This window comes from Gorilla gorilla, chromosome 1 (assembly GCF_029281585.2).
Source record: "Gorilla gorilla gorilla isolate KB3781 chromosome 1, NHGRI_mGorGor1-v2.1_pri, whole genome shotgun sequence".
NCBI lineage: Eukaryota > Metazoa > Chordata > Mammalia > Primates > Hominidae > Gorilla > Gorilla gorilla.
The window spans coordinates 103,113,733-103,132,267 of NC_073224.2; the positions used below are offsets into that span (position 1 = coordinate 103,113,733).

Genomic DNA, 18,535 nt, shown 5'->3' on the forward strand with positions numbered 1-18,535 from the left:
AGTCTCACTTTGTTGCCCAGGCTGGAGTACAGTGGTGCAATCTCAGCTCACCACAACTTCTGCCTCCCAGGTTCAAGCGATTCTCCTCCCTCAGCCTCCTGAGTAGCTGGGACTACAGGCATGCGCCACCATATCTGGCTAATTTTTCTGTTTTTAGTAAAGACGGGGTTTCCCTATATTGGTCAGGATGGTCTCGAACTCCTGACCTCATGATCCACCTGCCTCAGCCTCTCAAAGTGCTGGGATTACAGGTGTGAGCCACCACGTCTGGCAACTAATTTTGTATTTTTAGTAGAGACTGGGTTTCTCCATGTTGGTCAGGCTGGTCTCGAACTCCTCATCTCATGTGATTCGCCCACCTCAGCCTCCCAAAGGACTGAGATTACAGGAGTGTGCCTGGTTTTTTTTTTTTGAGACAGAGTCTCCCTCTGTTGCCCAGGCTGGAGTGCAGTGGCGCCATCTCGGCTCACTGCAACCTCCGCCTCCTGGGTTCAAGAGATTCTCAGCCGGGTGTGGTGGCTTACGCCTGTAATCCCAGCACTTTGGGAGGCCGAGGCGGGCGGATCATGAGGTTGGGAGATCGAGACCATCCTGGCTAACATGGTGAAACCCCGTCTCTACTAAAAATACAAAAAATTAGCCGGGCGAGGTGGCGGGCGCCTGTCCCAGCTACTCTGGAGGCTGAGGCAGGAGAATGGGGTGAACCTGGGAGGCAGAGTTTGCAGTGAGCCGAGATGGCGCCACTGCACTCCAGCCTGGGCGAAGGAGCGAGACTCCGTCTCAAAAAAAAAAAAAAGAGATTCTCCTGCCTCAGTCTCCTGAGTAGCTGGGATTACAGGCGCGTGCCACCATACCCAGCTAATTTTTGTATTTTTAGTAGAGACTGGGTTTCACCATGTTGGCCAGGCTGGTTTCGAACTCTTGACCTCAGGTGATCCATCCACCTCAGCCTCCCAAAGTGCTGGGATTACAGGCATGAGCCCCTGTGCCCGGCCAATAATAATAATTCTTAAGGATGTAAATGGGTCCTTAAACCAGTTTCAGCACTGCTGGGCAATTCATAGGCTGTTACTACTCTCAGAGCCTGCATTCCCAGCTTAAGAATTGAGAGTCTTTTTTTTTACTTCTCCTTCTAGACCCTTGTAGAACAAGAAGTGAGTCTTATTTGAAGTAGAGAGTGGAGAACTGACTGTTTTCTGGCAACCCTCTCTCCCTCAAGAAGAGACACTGTCACTGGAATAAAGATTTTAATTGTCTCTGCTCACGGTAGAAGCAAGGCATACAGGCCCCCAACCCTTCTGCGCCACCCCTCTTCTCCCCTGTGCACTGTGTCTACTGCTGGGTGGAGGGGGTAGGGGGAGCAGGTATTGTGGGTCAGGCCCAGATGTGGGCTCCCCTGCCCTCTCTTCACCTAGTCTCTTTTCATGTTCCCCTTCAGGTGACTCTTTCTCCTCCCGGTAAGTCACAGGGTAGCAAGGCTGAGGGAGGAGAGCATGGGGAGGGGAGGGGATCAGGAATCCACAGCCCAGCCTGGCCTGAGTCCAGGTGGAGAGCAGGTGTGTGTGCCTGTGTGAGTGTCCCTGTGCATGGCCGTGGGCTTGGCTCAGCCTGTAAGCTCTGAGATCCCCCCATGCCAGTCCCCTCTCAGAGGTCCTATCTGGTGTCTTCACTGGGGTCAGCACACCTGAGCTATTCAAACTACTTCCATCCTTTGGTGATGGGGCTGCTGTGGGTGAGGCTGAGGCCTGGCACCTCTGTTGCTTCTGGCACAGGGTAGGGAGGTGTGGAGGGATAGGAGAGGAGGCAGGTCAGCCTCGGGTGCTACTCCCCCGCTCCCCAAGGAGCCAGTAGGTCCGAACCTTGCCTTTGCCCTGGAGGGAAAAAAGAGGATGGGCTGGGGAGTGGCACATGCCCTTTCCCCAGTCAGATGAGAGCCTTAGGGATGGGAGTGGCATTGGCTGCTTGAGAAGGGTAACTCCCTCTAGGACCCCAAAAGGTGGGGAGGGCAGAGGCTTCTCCCTCTACCTTCATTTCTACATCCCCTCGAAGCTCCAGCTCGAAACCACCAAACTCCTCCAGGACAGCCTTGGTCTCAGAAGACAAGTGGATCTTCAGGGCTGGGTAGGACAGGGGAGAAGAGAAGGTGAGCAATGTGAGAGAGGAGAGCAGGAAAGTAGAGGCAAAAGAGACCAGGGACTGTGGGGGTGGACAGGTGGACAGGTACCCTCTCTCCCTCTTTTGGGCCGGGAAGCCCTCTAGCTCAGAGAGGCCCCACCCCCTGAATGTAGTGCGTGACCACATTAGCCTCTCATTTAGAACTCTGGAGCTGTGTAATCCAATACAGTAGCCACTAATCACATGTGCCTGTTTCAACTTAAATTAATTTAAACTAAATACAGTTAAAAATTCAGGCTGGGTGCTGTGGCTCACACCTGTAATCCCAGCACTTTGAGAGGCTGAGGCAGGAGGATCACTTGAGGCCAGGAGTTCGAGACCATCCTGGTCAATATGGCGAAACCCCGTCTCTACTAAAAATACAAAAATTAGCTGTGTGTGGTGGCACTCACCTGTAATTCCAGCTACTTGGGAGGCTGAGGCAGGAGAATCGCTTGAACCTGGGAGGCGGAGGTTGCAGTGAGCCGAGATTGCACCACTGCACTCCATCCAGGCTGGGCAACAGAGTGAGACTCTGTCTCCAAAAAAAAAAAAAAATCAGGGCCTCAGTTGCACCCGTCACATTTCCAGTGATAAGTAGCCACATGTGCCTAGAGGCTACTGTATTGGACAGCACAGAATACAGAACATTTTCATGACTATGGAACATCCTGTTGGACAGCACTCTCTGGAGTGTCACCCGGCTCTACACAGCATGGTGGTTAGGAGCTGGCACTTTGGATCCTGCACTGCCTCAGTACGAACCTCAGCTTGGATACTTGCTTAGGTATGTAAAATAAATTCTCTCTGCTTCATTTTCCTAATCTGTAAAATGCTGATAGTGTCAGTACCCATCTCAAAACCTTGTTGTGAGGATTAAATTTAACATCCATAAAGTATTCAAACGGAATGCGCTACCTAGGAAGCACTATGTAAATTGTTGCTTTCATGATTTCATGCTATACCCTCATTTTGTGGCCGAGGAACTGAGGCCCAGGGTGATCTGCCCAAGTGGCTGAGGAGGTCAGTGATGGAGTGGGGCCCAATATTGCCACACCCTCTCTTTGACCACTGTCTGAACTCATGTCCCTACTTCTGGGGTTTGCATCAATCACAGTGGCCTTGTTGTGTTTAACAGTTTCTTTCTTTTCTTTTCTTTCTTTCTCTCTTTTTTTTTTTGAGACAGAGTCTCGCTCTGTTGCCCAGGGGTGCAATCTCGGCTCACTGCAACATCCACCTCCCGGGTTCAAGTGATTTTCATGTCTCAGCCTCCTGAGTAGCTGGGATTATGGGCACGTGCCACCACGCCCAGCTAATTTTTTGTATTTTTAGTAGAGACAGGAGGTTCACCATGTTGGCCAGGCTAGTCTCCAACTCCTGGCCTCAAGTGATCTGCCCACCTCGGCCTCCCAAAGTGCTGGGATTACAAGCACCCCCAGCGCCCAGAATGTTGAACAATTTCTGGGAATGTGCTCCTTGAGGACTGGACCCTCAACAAGGGGCTGTACTCTGACAGCCCCCAAAATAGTGCCCAGGGAATATTTGCCAAACTAGATCCCTCTGGGCTCCCAGGACTGGCTCCCAAGCAGCCTTTCTTTCACCATAAGGTTTAGATGGGGTCCACATGAATTTCTCAGCTAATTCTGGATCTGGGCCATGTTACTATCCCAGGGCCTGGCACTCAGTAGTCACTCAATAAATGTTTACTGCATTGAATTGTGTCAAATACAGCAGAAGGATAGAAGATAAACAGGAGGCAAGAGCAAGGGGCAGGTGGGAGCAAGAATTTATTAGGTGCCTGCTGGGTACCAGGGTTTGTGCTAGGCTTCTTGCAATCCTGAGATAGACATCATTTTACAGATAATCCACTAAGGCTCGGAAAAGTTAAATGACAATTATGTGGTAGACATTTTTAATGGGTTTCTCACATAATCCCTGTGAGGTAGATTTTTTCTCTCTTTTTACAGATGAGGAAAACCATGGCTCAGAGAGGTATAGCAAACTGACACACAGCCAGCTGTGGAGCTGAGATTCACAGCCAAGTATGCTGGCTCTGAAGCCATCTTTACCACATCAAAGGTGGAGCAGAGGGTCTTTTTTTTTTTTTTTTTTGAGACAGAGTTTAACTCTTATTGCCCAAGCTGGGGTGCATGGCTTAATCTTGGCTCACCGCAACCTCTGCCTCCCGGGTTCAAGCAATTCTCCTGCCTCAGCCTCCCGAGTAGCTGGGATTACAGGAGCCCGCCACCACACCTGGCTAGTTTTTTGTATTTTTAGTAGAGACGGGATTTCATCATGTTGGTCAGGCTGGTTTCGAACCCCTGACCTCAGGTGATCCGCCTGCCTCAGCTTCCCAAAGTGCTGGGATTACAGGTGTGAGTCACCACGCCCCGCCCACAGAGGGTCTTAAAATCGGATTCCAGCTGGGAACTCTCCAGCACTGGCCCGGAAATACTTTTACATCGTTTGACAAGAGGGGCAGCAGGAACCTGAGTCTCTGATTACAGTCAAGGTGATGAGCCCAGGTTGAGCTATTAATATTATGAGAAGGGGAACTTGGGAGGCGAAAGGGCTAGGAGCTGAAACGGGCTGTGCAGGCACAGGCTGCCCCAGGATGGCATTTCCTTCAGCCACCCTGCCCTCCCCATTCCCTCTAGGAGGGGGCGCTGTACCTTCCCCATTAGACTCCATTCTTGAGGCTGTGTTGACTGTATCCCCAAAGAGACAGTAACGGGGCATCTTCAGTCCCACCACTCCAGCACACACAGGTCCTGGGAGGAACAAGGGAAGGAGCAGAGCCCATCAGCGAGTGAGGGAGGGAGGGGTGTTAAGGGAGGTAGGTGGACAATCCAAGAGAGGCAGGAGGCAGGATCTGAGGTCCCAGCTCTGTGTGTGTGTGTGTGTGTGTGTGTGTGTGTGTGAGAGAGAGAGAGAGAGAGAGAGAGAGATGAAAAAGCGAGGGGCTGCGCCAGGGGACAAGTTTCCCTTGCGAAGCCTTGGCCTCTGGATGCCCGCCTGCACCTTCAGGGGCCTTACCTGTGTGGATGCCAATGCGCAAGCGCAGCTGCTCCTGGGGCCGGTGGCGGATTCGGAAGGAGCGCACAGCATCCAGCAGTGCCAGGGCCATGCGGGCTACCTCGCAGGCGTGCAGCCGCCCGTTCCGCACAGGGAGCCCCGACACCACCATGTAGGCATCGCCAATTGTCTCCACCTGTGGGAGAGGCGAGGGGGTGCAGGACTTGACGGCTGCAACTGTGCGGCCTGCCACACCGTCACACCGGGTGCAGCGTCTGTCATTCTGTACCTTCATCTGTCTTTGCTCATCCCCCATCCCACATGGGTTCTCTGCCTGTTCCCGGGTCTCCCTGTGTCACTATCTCTGCCCGTGTCCCCTGATCTCCTCTCTTAAGACTCCACGTCATTCTGCCTACCCTTCATCTTTTTCTGACCTTGTCCATGTCTGTCTGTCCCTTCCCATCCCCACTCCCACCCTCACCTTGTACACATCAAAGTTGTCTATGACAGCATCAAAGCAAGTGTACAGGTCATTGAGCAGGGTCACCACCTGGAAGGGAAGAGAAGCTAAGAGAGACAGGAAATAGGGGACCCCACCTGGGGTCAGGTGGGTAAAGCAGAACCAGAAGGCAGGTCTGGTGGGATCCAGATGCTGAGCCAGGCCAGCCTGCTTGCCTGGCACCTGCGGCTGAACCCTGGCCTACCTGCATGGGTGTGCTCTCCGCCGACAGCGCTGTGAAACCCACAATGTCACTGAAGTAGATGGTAACGCTGTCAAAGGCTTCGGCCTGCACCGTCTCCCCACGCTTCAGCTGCTCAGCCACTGAGCTAACGGGTCAGGGCAGGTGCAGGATCAGAGTGGGGGGTCGGGACAGGGGCTTTGTGTTGGAGGGGGGGTCCCCAGACTCAGGCACTCACTGAGGCAGGATCTGGTAGAGCAGGGCCTCGGCCTTGCGCTTCTCCTCCAGGTATGCCTGAGTCCGCTCCTCCACCAGTTCCTCCAGATTGTTCGCGTACTGCTCCATGCGGGACAGCAGGTTGTCCAGGATGTTGCTGCTGTTCTCCCTGGGGGCAGAGGGTGGCGGTGGGGGTGGTGAGAGAGGAGCAGCACAGCCTACCCGTGAGCGCCCGCCCCTAGGCACTTCCCCCTCCAGGCTGCAGTGAGGTCTCTAGAGACGCTCAGGGTTGAGGGCATAGCAGGATACCGGGGAGCAGGGGAAAACAGAAGGAAGAAAGTTCAATTCCTTTCTGAGACCCCAAGGTCAAGTATGAAGCTTCAGACATATGGACATTTTGTTCATCTTTATTGAACCCAGTGAGTTAGAAGGAGGTAAAGGAGGTGGAGAATAACAAGGGTCAATTGCAGACAAAGTGATGTCCACAGGAGGGTGTGTCTGGAGGAACTGGGCCTGGTGGGCACGCTGGGGAAGGGAAATCAAGGGGTGGGGCAGGAGCTCCTGTGGAGGGCCAAGAGCCTACAGGGCAGGAGGCGGGAGGCCCATCTACTCTACACACTGCTGAGAAGTCTAGAGGCCAGCAAGGGGAGTGGGCAGGAAGGGTGTGGGGTGTCGATGGTGGAGGGAAGGGGCATGAATGGCAGGGGACTGTGGGGACAGCTAAGTCATGCTGTATTTGCGAAGAGGGTCGTGAGGCTGTGCTGGGCTGGAGCTGACTATGTACAGAGAGGAGGTGAGTGGTCTCCCTCTGCCACTGCTGGGATAAGCCGGAGCCAGAAGCATTAGGTAAATGGTGGCTGTGGAGGAAGGGCCTGGGGGATCCATGACAAACACCAGGGACCTGTTAAACTTGCGCAACGTCAGGCGGATCTGCTGGAATGGTGGCCTCTCCTGTGGGTCCTCAGCCCAGCACCGCTGCATCAGCAGCCCCAACTCCTCCAGGTGACTCTGCAGGGCCAGGGAGGGCCGGAAGGGGGGCTGCTCACCCCGAGTCACCCGCTCGACGATCTCTGTATTGGGGGGTAGAGGAGCTGAGGGGTGGGGCTAGCCAAGGGCCTAGTGAGAGACTGGGGCAACCAGCTGAGATGGCAGGGGAAGTCCAAGACCAAGGCGTGGGGGCGGGGGACTGGTCACTGGCAGCAATGGGTCAAAGGGTGGTGACTGAGCCCATTACAGAAGGAAGGTGTGGTGGTGCTGCCAGGGGACCCTCTCCCTGGGGCTGGGGTTCGTTGAGACTGTGGCTGGGTTTAAGGAAGGCGTGCTCCTCTCACCTTTGGGGCTCAGGTCCAAACCTTCCACGTGGAAGACCCCACTCCTCAGGGCAATCTCCTGAAGGATGATCCCAAAGCTGTATACGTCACCAGCCTGGGAGCCCCGCGCAGGGGGTGAAGCCATTCGCAGGAGCTCAGGGGCCGTCCACAGCTTTTCTGTGGGTCAGAGGTCGGTAGTCACCGAGTGAGGGAGCCCAAAGCTAAGGGGTGAGGGGAAACAAGGGTGTGGCCGAGACTGATCTGGATGTATCACAGAGTGTTAGAGCTAGAGGAGGCCTTAGAAACCACTTCGTCTGGCCTTCCCTTTTTCATGGGTGAATGAATTGAGGCTGGAGTCAGGACAAGCATGCCCAAGCCCATCAGAGGCCTTGCATCAGTCTCCCTACTGGGTGGTGCTGGGGGCAGGTGTTAGGTTCAAGAGTCAAGGCTCACTGGCATAAACGGTGTGTCCTTGCTCTGGGTCCAGGTCCCTGAAGCTCTCCAGCCCATAGTCGGTGATCTTGAGCACAAAGCGCCCATCTACCACGCAGTTGGATGACTTGAGGTTCCCATGGGAACAGATAGCCCCATTGTGTAGAAACAGCATGCCCTGGAAATGTGAGTGGGCAGAGGTATTGGCCAGGAGTGGGACCTACACCCGTGGCCAGGAGAAGCATGCCTGGCCCCTCCCCTACACATCCAATAGGTGCTTAGGGGCATACCTTGACGATGTCATTGGTGAGTGAGTACCGGAACATCCAGTCCAGGGTGATGCTCTCATTCTCCAGAATGTCCTGCTGGGGCAATAAGAGTCAGACCAATCCCCTGCAGATCCCCCTGGGAGTTGGAGGAGGGTGCAGGGTCCTACTGATGTGAACTGGTAAAACAGGACAAAACTTTGGATTGACTCTAGTGCCACTGCCCTTCCCCAACTCCCATTTTTACAGATGGGGCCAGAAAGGTCAGAAAGAGGGCGAGGCATGCCTGGGGTCTTATGGCCAGTCAGGGGCAGAGCCAGGGCTAGAACCCAGGTTTCTTGACACCCCTTGTCCCCCTTACCTGCAGGCTCCCACGGGGACAGTACTCTGTGAGGATGCAGATATTGGGAGGGTCGGTGCAGGCTCCCACAAACCTGGTCAGGTGTTCATTCTGCACATCCCTCATCTGCAAGTGGGACCAGCATCAGGAGCTTGACAGAGACCTCGCTCCTCACCAAGCTGCTCACTAGCTTCAGGGACCCTCACTCTTCTTAACTCCTTATTCATTTTCTGCAACCATCACTAAGATCTTCCCTGGTGATTCCCACCCATGTCCTTTAGCCCACCCTCCCCAGAGTCTGCTCCTACTCCCTCTGCCTCCTAAGCCCTCTCTCCCCCAGGGACATCACATATGGCCCCTCAAGATTCCTCCAGGTTATCTCCAGTGGTCTCTTCTCCTAGCTTAGGATATCCCCACTCCCACCCACAAGATGAAGGTCCATCCCAGGGCTCCAGTCCCTGCCCCTTTCTTGGGGTACCGTGAGGTCCCTCCATAACTAGTTCTGTTGGCCAGTCTCCCTTGCGTCCCCGAGGGCCCCTTCTCCATGCCACTGCCTCACTCCCCACATTACATGCTTCAGTTCAAACAGGACTTTTCGTGTCAGCTCAATGCGTTTACGGTTCACACGTTTCACAGCCACGAGGTTGCCCTGGGCATGGAATGGAGACTGTCACTGTGAAGAGCATGGTCCCATGTCCTGGGAATTCCAGCTGCTCCCGACAGCCCATCCCGGCCCTCAGGACCCTCACTTGTTCCCAATAGCCCACCCCCAGGGCCCCCATCTGCTGCTCCCCACCAGCTTACTCCTTCCCTCAGAACCCCCCACCAGTCCTCCATTAGAGTACACTCCTGCCCCAGTCCCAAGGCCCAGTGATGTTTCCCCAGGCCTACCTTATAATATGCTGTCTTGGCAAAGACTTGGAACTGGCCCTCTGTGGTTAGCAGGGAGCCGTAATTGGAGCCTCTCTGAAAGGAGGGAGAGCAGGAGGAATGGTCAGCCGGTGGGCCCAGTCTGCATCCTGATTGCTTGTGCTCTGGTCTTTATTTCCCTGCCTTATCCTGCCTTATCTCTGTGTCGCCCTTCCTTTTTGTTGTTGGGTTTTTTTTGAGATGTAGTATCATTGTGTCGTCCAGGCTGGAGTGCAGCGGTGCTATCCTGGGTCACTGCCGCCTCAGACTCCTGGGCTCAGATGATCCTTTCACCTCAGCCTCCAGAGTAGCTGGGACTACAGGTATGCGCCACCATGCCCTGCTAATCTTTGTATTCTTTGTAGAGACGATGTCTTGCTCTGTTGCCCAGGCTGGTCTTGAACTCCCAGGCACAAGCAATCCTCCTGCCTCGGTCTCCCAAAGTGCTGGGATTGCAGATGTGAGCCACTGTGCCTGGCCTACCCTGCTTTATGTTCCACATCATAAAATTTCCTCCTCATTTACTTTTTTTTTTTTAATGTTTTCACAGGTACTATCTCCTCTGACCTTTAAAAGAGCCCTGTGAGGGAGGCTCTGCTGCTGTAATCATCATCTGAGACAGTCTCGGAGAGGGACTATGAGTCGCTCAACGTCACACAGCAAGTGAAAGCAGAGCTGGGACTAGAATCCTGCTCCCTTCCCTACCCCTCAGGCACTGCCCCTTGTACCCACCTCTCCTTTATTGCCCCCCAACACAAACACCAGCGTTCTTACCCCGCTCAGGGTCAGCCGGCTGCCTGCACTCCGCAGGTGCCTCTCAAGGCTACTGGGCTCAACGTCCTCCCAGCGCACCCGCCACAGCTCCGAGGCCAGTTCCTTCTCCAGCTGCATCTTCCTGGGATACGAAGGCTGCAGCTGAGCCTGTGGCTGAGCCGCTGACCCAGGGCAGGGTGCTCAGCAGCCCCTCCTCAGAGCCGTGGGACCACACCATGCACTCAGAGATGGAGGGGGAATTCTATTCTCTGGACTGAGAATCAGGATGGCTGGGGGAAATTCTGCCTTACTGGGGACGTTGGGGGAATCACCTCAATGTCCTTATTTGGGAATGAGGCCGCAATATCTATTTCATTCTTAACTATTATAAGAATGAAAAGAAATAGTGTACATGAGGCCAGGCACAGTGGCTCATGCCTGTAATCCCAGCACTTTGGGAGGCCAAGGCGGGTGAATCATGAGGTCAAGAGATCGAGACCATCCTGGCCAACATGGTGAAACCCTGTCTCTACTAAAAATACAAAAATTAGCTGAGCGTGGTGGCATGTGCCTGTAGTCCCAGCTACATGGGAGGCTGAGGCAGGAGAATCGCTTGAAACTGGGAGGCGGAGGTTGCAGTGAGCCGAGATCATGCCACTGCACTCCAGTCTGGCAACAGAGCGAGACTCCGTCTCAAAAAAAAAAAAAAGAAAGAAAGAAATAGTGTACGTGGAAGTGCCTGGCACACATTATATGCTCAACCAGCAGTGATTTTTCTCCCCTCCCTCCTTGCTTTTGTATATCATTAACTCCTCTTGTACTTCATTTTAGCCTCCACTGGATGGCAGGAACAAGGCTCATTCAGCTCCCTTCTCCATTCTAGGTTGGGCACCTGGCACACACCAGGGCTCACCCTCCTCAACTAACATGGGCATGATTGCAAAGGTTCAGAAAATTGCTTCCTATCTGGCCTGCAAGAGTAGCAAGGAAAACCAGTCCACGCCCCTATGATGTCACCCATCAACTTCTCTGCTTCTTGGATCTTTCTGACTCTCCTTGGCCATTCCTATCCTTGTCTCCTCCCCTTGCCCTGCCATTCCCTTCTCTTTCTTTCTCCTCTGGCTTTTAAGCCTCCTTTGTTCCTCATCTCCCTTGGTTTTCCCCTGCTGCCCCTTCACCCCTGCCCTCTTCCCTCTGGGTCCCCACCGCCTCCTCTGCTATTGGTTCTCCGGGTCCCCCAGCCTCACTCAACCCCCCACATCACAGCTCACCTGTATATGAAGAAGGAGACAATCAGAATGCCGAGCAAGGAGAGGCTGCCCACCAAAGCCAGCACCTCCAGGGTGGAAAGGTGATCTGCAGGAGAGAGTCCATATTGCAGCAAGAGAGATTTGGGTTAGACAGCAGGAGGAAGAACTTTCTAATAGTCCATCAGTGAACTGGGATGATGGATGAAGGGAAGAAAAAGGCAGGAGTCATTCTCCAGAAAGCCCTCAGCATGGGACAGGAGCACCTACTCGACTGTGCTTAGGGGAAGGATGCAGCATCTCTGGGATGGAGGCCTGGAAGGCAAGGGGCAGTCACCTTGGTTGCATGCTGGGTCTTCGTTGTCAAAGCCACATTTGGGGATGTCAGGAGGAGGGTACCCCAGGGGCCAGTTCAGTTTGCGCCCCGACACAGCCACCAGCTCTTGGGAAGTCCCATTGTAGTTCAGTACAATCTAAGGGAGAGCAGGACTGGTGGCTAGGCCAGGGCCTGCGGGGAAGGCATGCTGTGCAGTGCAGCAGTCTCACCTCCCACCTACCCCAGCTCTGCTTCCAGAGCCTACATATATATCTGGGTTGTCACCTGCTTACCAAGCCCCCACTGCAACTGGATACAGGACCTCATACCACACACATAGTACTCAAGTGGAAACACCTGAAAACTATCAAGGGGTTTATAAAGAAAACTCCATTTAGAACCCGATCTCTACACTCAGGGAGCTTATAATCTTGGTTGAAGTACCAACCAAGCATTGATTTTTCTCTACTTATTTTCTTGGTAGAAAACAGGAGACGGTAATGTTCACCTTAGCCTACATTCCCAGGCCCAGTCCATGTGCCCCTCTTCCAGGAAGCCTTGTCTGGAGGACCTGTCCCTTGTGGCCATTGGCCTCAGCGCCTTCCTGTCCCTGCTCGCTTGCAGAGCTGTGTAATGTCCGTCTTTCACGGCCCTGTCTCTGCTGAGAGGCAGTCCTGCCTGCCTCCCTTCGGAGCTCCCCGAGGGCAGGGTTGTGCTTCCTCCTCAGGCATGGGGCTCCCCAAGTGTGATGCCTGTGAGTCCCTATTGTTCTGGTGGCTTCCCCAGACTGGAGCTGGGTCAGTTTTATCCAGGGCTGTTGTAAGTGTCCAGGCATGGTGAAATGGCTACAGGATAAACAGGTGCCCTGGCAGGGCTGTGGGGGGGAAGTAGGAGGGTGAGATGTCATTCGGAATTGGCACTGTTTTCTGGGTGCACAAACTTACCCTGAAGTCACCATTCTCGGGATCCATATCCCAGAGGGAGAAGTCTGTTTCCCGATCGCCACTGCTATCAATTTTCAGGTATCCTGTCACACCTGAGGACATGGGGGAAGATGACTATGTTTGAGAGAATAGAAGTTCAGGGGTGCCCCACTTCATCTCTTCATCCTCTAATCTTTTTTGCCTTGCCTTCCAAACATACATGTGTACAGAATGATAGTAAATGGTAAAACAGCCGGGCACTGTGGCTCATGCTTGTAATCCCAGCACTTTGGGAGGCTGAGGCGGGCAGATCACCTGACGTCAGGAGTTCAAGACCAGCCTGACCAACGTGGTGAAACCCTGTCTCTACTAAAAAAAAAATACAAAAAATTAGCCAAGTGTTGGTGGAGGGCACCTGTAATCCCAGCTACTCAGGAGGCTGAGGCAGGAGAATTGCTTGAACCTGGGAGGCGGAGGTTGAAGTGAGCCGAGATGGCGCCACTGCACTCCAGTCTTGGGGACAGAGCGAGACTCCTTCTCAAAAAAAAAAAAAAAAAGAAAAAGAAAGGTAAAAGAACTCAGTGCCCAGCAGGGATGATTGAGATTGGACACTTCATAGGACTTCTGAGGGATGGGCCCGAAAAAAGCTGTGGAGGAAAAGGCTGGTGTGCATAGGTAACTGCTGCAGGACAATAGGCTTCTCATGGCTTGACACTGGGCACCTGGGATTCATCCCCCAAGGCAGCCCATTCCAGCCACCTCCAGGCCCTGACCTTGAAAGCTTCGGTTCCACATCCGCTGAGTGATGTTCTCCCCATCAGTGACAGTTCCCCCATGTGCCAGAGTCTCCGTCACTGCCTGGATATACAGCAGGAGCCCGTCGTGGAAGGATGCTGGGATGGTGTTCACCTGTAGGGGCAAACAGAGGTCGGCTGGGGTGGGCATATGAAGGGCATGGAGGTGGGAGCTGTGGGGAAGGGAACAAGAGGCACTGGGATTTTGGAAGAGGATGGGAGAAAATAACACCCCTATATCACAGGGAGATTTTACTATTTAAACGATGCCTTTGGATTAGCATCACTTCCTGAATCCTACTAGGTAGACAGGGCAGGATGTATCGTCTCCATATTACTGATGATGACCTGAGTTTCAGAGGCTGAACTTGCCAGTGTCCTCCTCCATCATCACGAGAAACATGGAACAATGGGAAGGGAGGGAAGGAAGGGGAGAACTGGGAATAGGGAAGGATGGAGGCTGGCAGAGGGTCATGGAGTGGGGGCTGGAGGTCCACGCTGGAGGGTCCCGGGACCCCTTCTTACCAGGCCATCCTCCATGGTGAAGTTGAACTGCTCATGGGCCAGGTGTTTTAACTGCTTCAGGAATTCCAAGTACTCGGGATTATCTGGGTCTTTATACGTAATGATTTTGGCAGCCTGAGAAAGGGGTCAGTGGAGAGCAGAGAGTTGGGAGCTGACTATTCCCTAGTACTGTGGGGCCCCAACAGTTGGGAGCCCACCTCCCAGAGCTGCATCTCTGCTTAGCTCAAGGTCAAACTGGACCCTATGCCCTGCATGAAGTGATGCCCACTCCAAAGCAGGGGATCCAATGGGATGCCTTCTCCAAGTCCTGTCCAGGCTGTGGGACTCTATCCTCCTGCCGCCTCAAGCCCATTTTCTTATCTTTTTAGCCTGCTGGTGGCGAAGCGCCCCTGGGCAGTCCCCTGCCCTTCATTGCCTAATTCCCAGTGAGCATCACCAACCTCTTTTCTGTTCTGTGAGTTACCAGGAGTGCATAAAGAAACAAACAGACAAAAACCTCTTTTCTGGAATTCTTTCAGACGCTGAGGGACACAGTGCCCAGAAATGATGTGCCACAAGCTGAGACAGCCTGGGCTTCAAACCTAGGTACTCACCTGAAAGGCCTGGCGGGCACTGACATCCTGCCCATCCCCTCTCTCCCAGGGCCTGCGGGGAGCAGAGCCCTGTCCACCTTGCAGGCTTTGCCCAAAGATATCCAGGTGGAAGAAAACGTAGTCCTCCCCACACAAGCCAGCTTCCAGGGCCAGGAGCATGAGGGTTCTGAAGGCATCAGGGGAGCTGCAGATGTAGATAACTGGAGAAAGACGGGGAGTCAGAGAGAGAAGCCTAGGTACTGCGGGAGAGACAGGAGTAGGAAAGCTGGGGCACCCAAGGGAGGAAGTTTAGAGATAGGGTGCAGGAGAGACCCAGTGAGAGTTAAGTGGTAACTCCCGGCTCAGCCTAGGCCACAGCAGGAGAAAGACGAAGGGTGGAACGGGGCGGGTGCGAGGCGGTGGGGGGGGAGGAGGAAGGGGGAGGCGGAAGGGAGGAAGGAACAGGTAGGGAGAGGGGGATAGTGGAGCTGAAGGTGGAGAAGGATGGGGCCAGGAGGGAGAGAGGAGCGAGAGGGAGGGGGAGAAGAGAGGGGATGAGGCGCAATGAGAGGAGAGGATGAAAGAGGGGAGAAGGCTATAGGGAAGAGAGAAAATGTGGGAGGGAAAAAGGGACCGGAACCGAGCTGTGCTAGGGTGGGAGGGAATGAGTGGGGGTCGGGGAGGTGAGAGGATAGAGACGTGGTGGGGGTGGCGGAAGAAGAGAGGGAAATAGAAACTCAGCTGTAGAAAGGGCCGGAGAGCTGAAAGTAGAATGAAGAACGGCGAGGAGAAAGAAGAGTGCCCCCAGACGAGAGAGGAAGTCCCGATGCCTCCCGCAGGTCAGAGGGGAGGCCCTGCGGCTAAGCGGCGGGACGGGGTGTGCCAGCGTCTCACCTCGGCCTTTGCGCGGCATGGTCCGCAGCAGCCTGGTGTAGTGGCTGAGGTCGTCCTCGGCGAACTCCAGGTGGTCCACCGTAATATTGAGGCGGTCGCGGACCCGCATGAACAGCCCCTCCACGAGGAAGAAGCAGTGCTGTTCGTCACCCGGCCGGTAGGCGTAGAGCATGAGCGCTTGGCGCTCCCAGCCCAGCCGTCGGTGCAGCGCCGCCACGAAGTCCCCCAGCTTGGCGTAGCTGGGCCCCGCGCGGGTGGTCAGCGCATACTCGTCCTTCACACCGAAGCCCAGCGCCGGGGCGCCGGCGGTCAGCAGCGGGACCCGCCAGTGCGCGGTGAAGCGCCCCACTGGGGCGGCGGCGTACACGCAGCCGGGGCCCAGGAACACAGCGGGGTTGTGCTCCCACTTGAGGTCCACCGCGGCCAGGGGCGCTGCGGTGTCGGAGCAGACGCCCAGCGCGTTTTCGCTGCTGCCCAGCACCGTGCGGACCGTCCAGCCAGGCAGCAAGTCGGGGCGCGCCTTCACCTGGGCCAGGGCCAGCTCCACGGCGGGTCCCACGCGCGCCCACGACCACGGGTACGAGGTATTGGCCAGCGGCAGTACCACGGCTACCGTCAGGTTGCCCGCGTGGCTGCCCCGGAGCAGCAGCAGCAGCGGCGGCAGCAGCAGGAGCAGGAGCAGGCGCAGGCGGGAGCCAGCGGGGCGCCGGGGCCCCGGCATGGCCTCAGCGGGCACCGCAGCAGGCGAGCGCTCCTACCATGGCCTCCTTGGTCCCCTTGGGCTCAGCGGCCGGTCCCAGGCATCAGGCGCGTCCCTATGGGAAGGAGCAGGAGCGGGACGGGGACGCTCACCCCGGGGCTCGAGGCCCCCTGTAGCTGCGACGGTCTGGGCCGAGAGCGCAAGGGGCGCGACCGAGGGGGGCGCGCAGGGCGCCGCGGAGCAGGTGGGTGCCAGGAGAACGTCGGGCTGGAGAGGACCCGAGTGTGAACAACTGGGAGTGTGCGTGCGTGTTAGAGAGAGAGAGAGCGAGAAAGGGTGCGAGTGAGCGCTTCGTGAAGAAGGATGAGAGAGGGCGAGCGAGGGAGGAAAGAGGAGTGTGTGTTTGTAGCGTGCGTGAGCGCCTGCCCCAGGGAGTGTGCCAGAAGGGGCGTCCGGCCGGCCCAAGTCTCCGGCTATCCGGAGGGAACCGTGGAGGACCCGAGCCAAGCTCCGAACCCTCCCTCCCAGCCGCTTCCCCTCCCAGACTCAGTGACAGAAGAGCCAATCCTGGATCTTTAACTCCTTCCTCCCCGCCGCCCAGCCCGCGCGCTTCCCCGTGGACCATCTTCCCCGGTCTCGGCCGCCCCACGCCTACCTCTTTGGAGGACAGGACCCTCTGAAGGTGCGCCCTCGCCGGGATGGAAAGGACGGCTGAATGGAGGGTGTGTGTGGAAGCAACCGGGGCCCACTTGCGCCCCACCTTTTCCCTCGCCTCCTACCTGGTCTCCTCGGGGTAAGAGGGAAAGGTGTGCTGGTTTGGGATCCTGGCAGGAAACTGAGTGAGTGCGTGGATGTGTGTGTTTGGGAGTGGGGTGGAAGGTGACGGGTTTCTGGAAAGTCCGTTAAAGTTGAACGCGAGCCCAGAGTGCTTGTTACCCATTCCTTCTATGATCTCCCTTTCTTTCCCTCCCTGCCACCTTCCAGACTGTGCAGATTAGCTGTGAAAAATGATCTGGTGTCAGGGCGGAATTAAATCTTTAGCGCCCAAATTGTAGGAAGATGGGGAGAGTGGGTGGGTGTCTGGGAGGGAGGAGGTTCACACCTCAGGGACGCCCCAAGAAAATGACTGTTTTGTGTTGAGGGTTGTTAAAATGAAGGCTGTGGGAGATGACCACTGGAGGCGTAAATTGGGGAGTGGGTTTTGGAGCACTTGACAGCTGGGCCCCCGGTGCAGACTGCTGTGGAATCAGTGTGCCCTCTAATGGTCATCGGGGGTCATTGACGGCATTGCAGCGCCAACCTCTCCAACGCTGCGCCTAAGCAGGACATAAGATCACCAAACTTCAGGTCAGCAAACATTTCCAGAGAACCTTCGGTGCGTTAAGCACCCACTAGGTGCCGAGGGCGTAAAGATGAATATATATAGTCCGTGCCTTTGAGGAGCTCCATTTGGGACAAATAACCATAATGCAACATGCATTAAGCACTACAGGGGAGACATGGATAAATTGCTAAAGGACTCAGATGAGGGCTATTCATTCTGCTTGGATTGGGGCCAGAAAATCTCCAAAAAAGAAATAATCCAAGAGGATAGAAGGATGAGAAAGGTATTCTGTGTAGACAGAGCAGAATGTTGAAGTATATTTCCTATATATGGAATTTTAGGAGACTTGAATATTCTTATTATCTAGAGCAAATTGTGGTCGATAGGCCAACTTGAGATGGCAGGCATGCTTTGGCTTGCATTCTGTCTATGTATATTGTATTTAATTCCCCACACTTAAATATCATAAGATGGGGCCAGGCAAGGTGGCTCAAGCCTCTAATCCCAGCACTTTGGGAGGTCAGGGTGGGTGGATCATGAGGTCAGGAGTTCAAGATCAGCCTGGCCAAGATGGTGAAACCCCGTCTCTACTAAAAATACAAAAATTAGCCAGACATGGTGGCGGCCACCTGTAATCCCAGCTACTTGGGAGGCTGAGGTAGAGAATTGCTTGAACCCGGGAGACAGAGGTTGCAATGAGCCGAGATTGCGCCACTGCACTCCAGCCTGGGCAACAGAGCAAGACTCTGTCTCCAAAAAAAAAAAAAAAAAAAAAGACGGTACATGAATATTTGGATTTCTGACTTTTTTTTTTTTTTTCTTCAAAGATGGAGGTCTCCCTATGTTGCCCAGGCTGGTCTTGAACTCCTAGGCTCAAGCGATCCTCCTGCATTGGCCTCCCAAAATTCCTGGATAACATGTGTGAGCCACCAGGCCCAACCTGGATTTCTGACTTTCCTTAAAATATTGGAAGACCTGGCAATATATTGTCCTGCATCCCTCCATGAGCAATCAACCAGAGCAAGTATCCATTATCTCCTTGAAATGAGTCTAGTTCATTATGGTTCCTAGGCACCCTGCTTCACTCAGGTGCATTACCTGCCTGGCTGTAGTAGGAGTTTGTGTTTTCAGCCCTGATCTAGGATGTAAGGTGTGTGCATGTAGG

At 54.7% G+C, this 18,535-nt stretch overlaps 1 protein-coding gene across 2 annotated transcripts; it reads right to left on the reverse strand.

The window, feature by feature from the left end:
• Window positions 1-1,230: 1,230 nt before the first annotated feature.
• NPR1 (natriuretic peptide receptor 1) lies at window positions 1,231-16,616 on the reverse strand. Of its 2 annotated transcripts, XM_031010368.3 has the most exons (22): window positions 15,347-16,615; window positions 14,474-14,673; window positions 13,881-13,994; window positions 13,335-13,470; window positions 12,583-12,674; window positions 11,660-11,795; window positions 11,347-11,431; window positions 10,097-10,217; window positions 9,305-9,379; window positions 8,985-9,062; window positions 8,435-8,539; window positions 8,098-8,169; window positions 7,829-7,985; window positions 7,397-7,552; window positions 6,967-7,135; window positions 6,088-6,234; window positions 5,874-5,997; window positions 5,651-5,719; window positions 5,191-5,365; window positions 4,827-4,925; window positions 2,026-2,117; window positions 1,231-1,871 (listed from the first exon to the last, which is right to left on the reverse strand). In XM_031010368.3, exons 1-22 carry the CDS (start codon window positions 16,065-16,067, stop codon window positions 1,809-1,811), a joined length of 3,186 nt encoding a protein of 1,061 aa, XP_030866228.2. In that variant the 5' UTR covers window positions 16,068-16,615; the 3' UTR covers window positions 1,231-1,808. The 2 variants fall into 2 exon arrangements, with proteins under 2 accessions (XP_030866228.2, XP_055215875.1); XM_055359900.2 differs by lacking the exon at window positions 8,985-9,062 and having other exon boundaries at window positions 15,347-16,616.
• Window positions 16,617-18,535: the final 1,919 nt, after the last annotated feature.

Bases quoted from the DNA above. Each gene is read 5' to 3' on its own strand.
- NPR1 (XM_031010368.3), bottom strand. From the start codon at position 16,067: ATGCCGGGGCCCCGGCGCCCCGCTGGCTCCCGCCTGCGCCTGCTCCTG. The intron at 13,471-13,880 runs GTAAGAAGGGGT...TTGCCCCTACAG, and splicing joins TCACCATGGAGGATGGCCTG to GTGAACACCATCCCAGCATC. The intron at 6,235-6,966 runs GTCCCTGGTGTT...CTCTGCCCCCAG, and splicing joins ACGTTGCGCAAGTTTAACAG to GGAGAACAGCAGCAACATCC.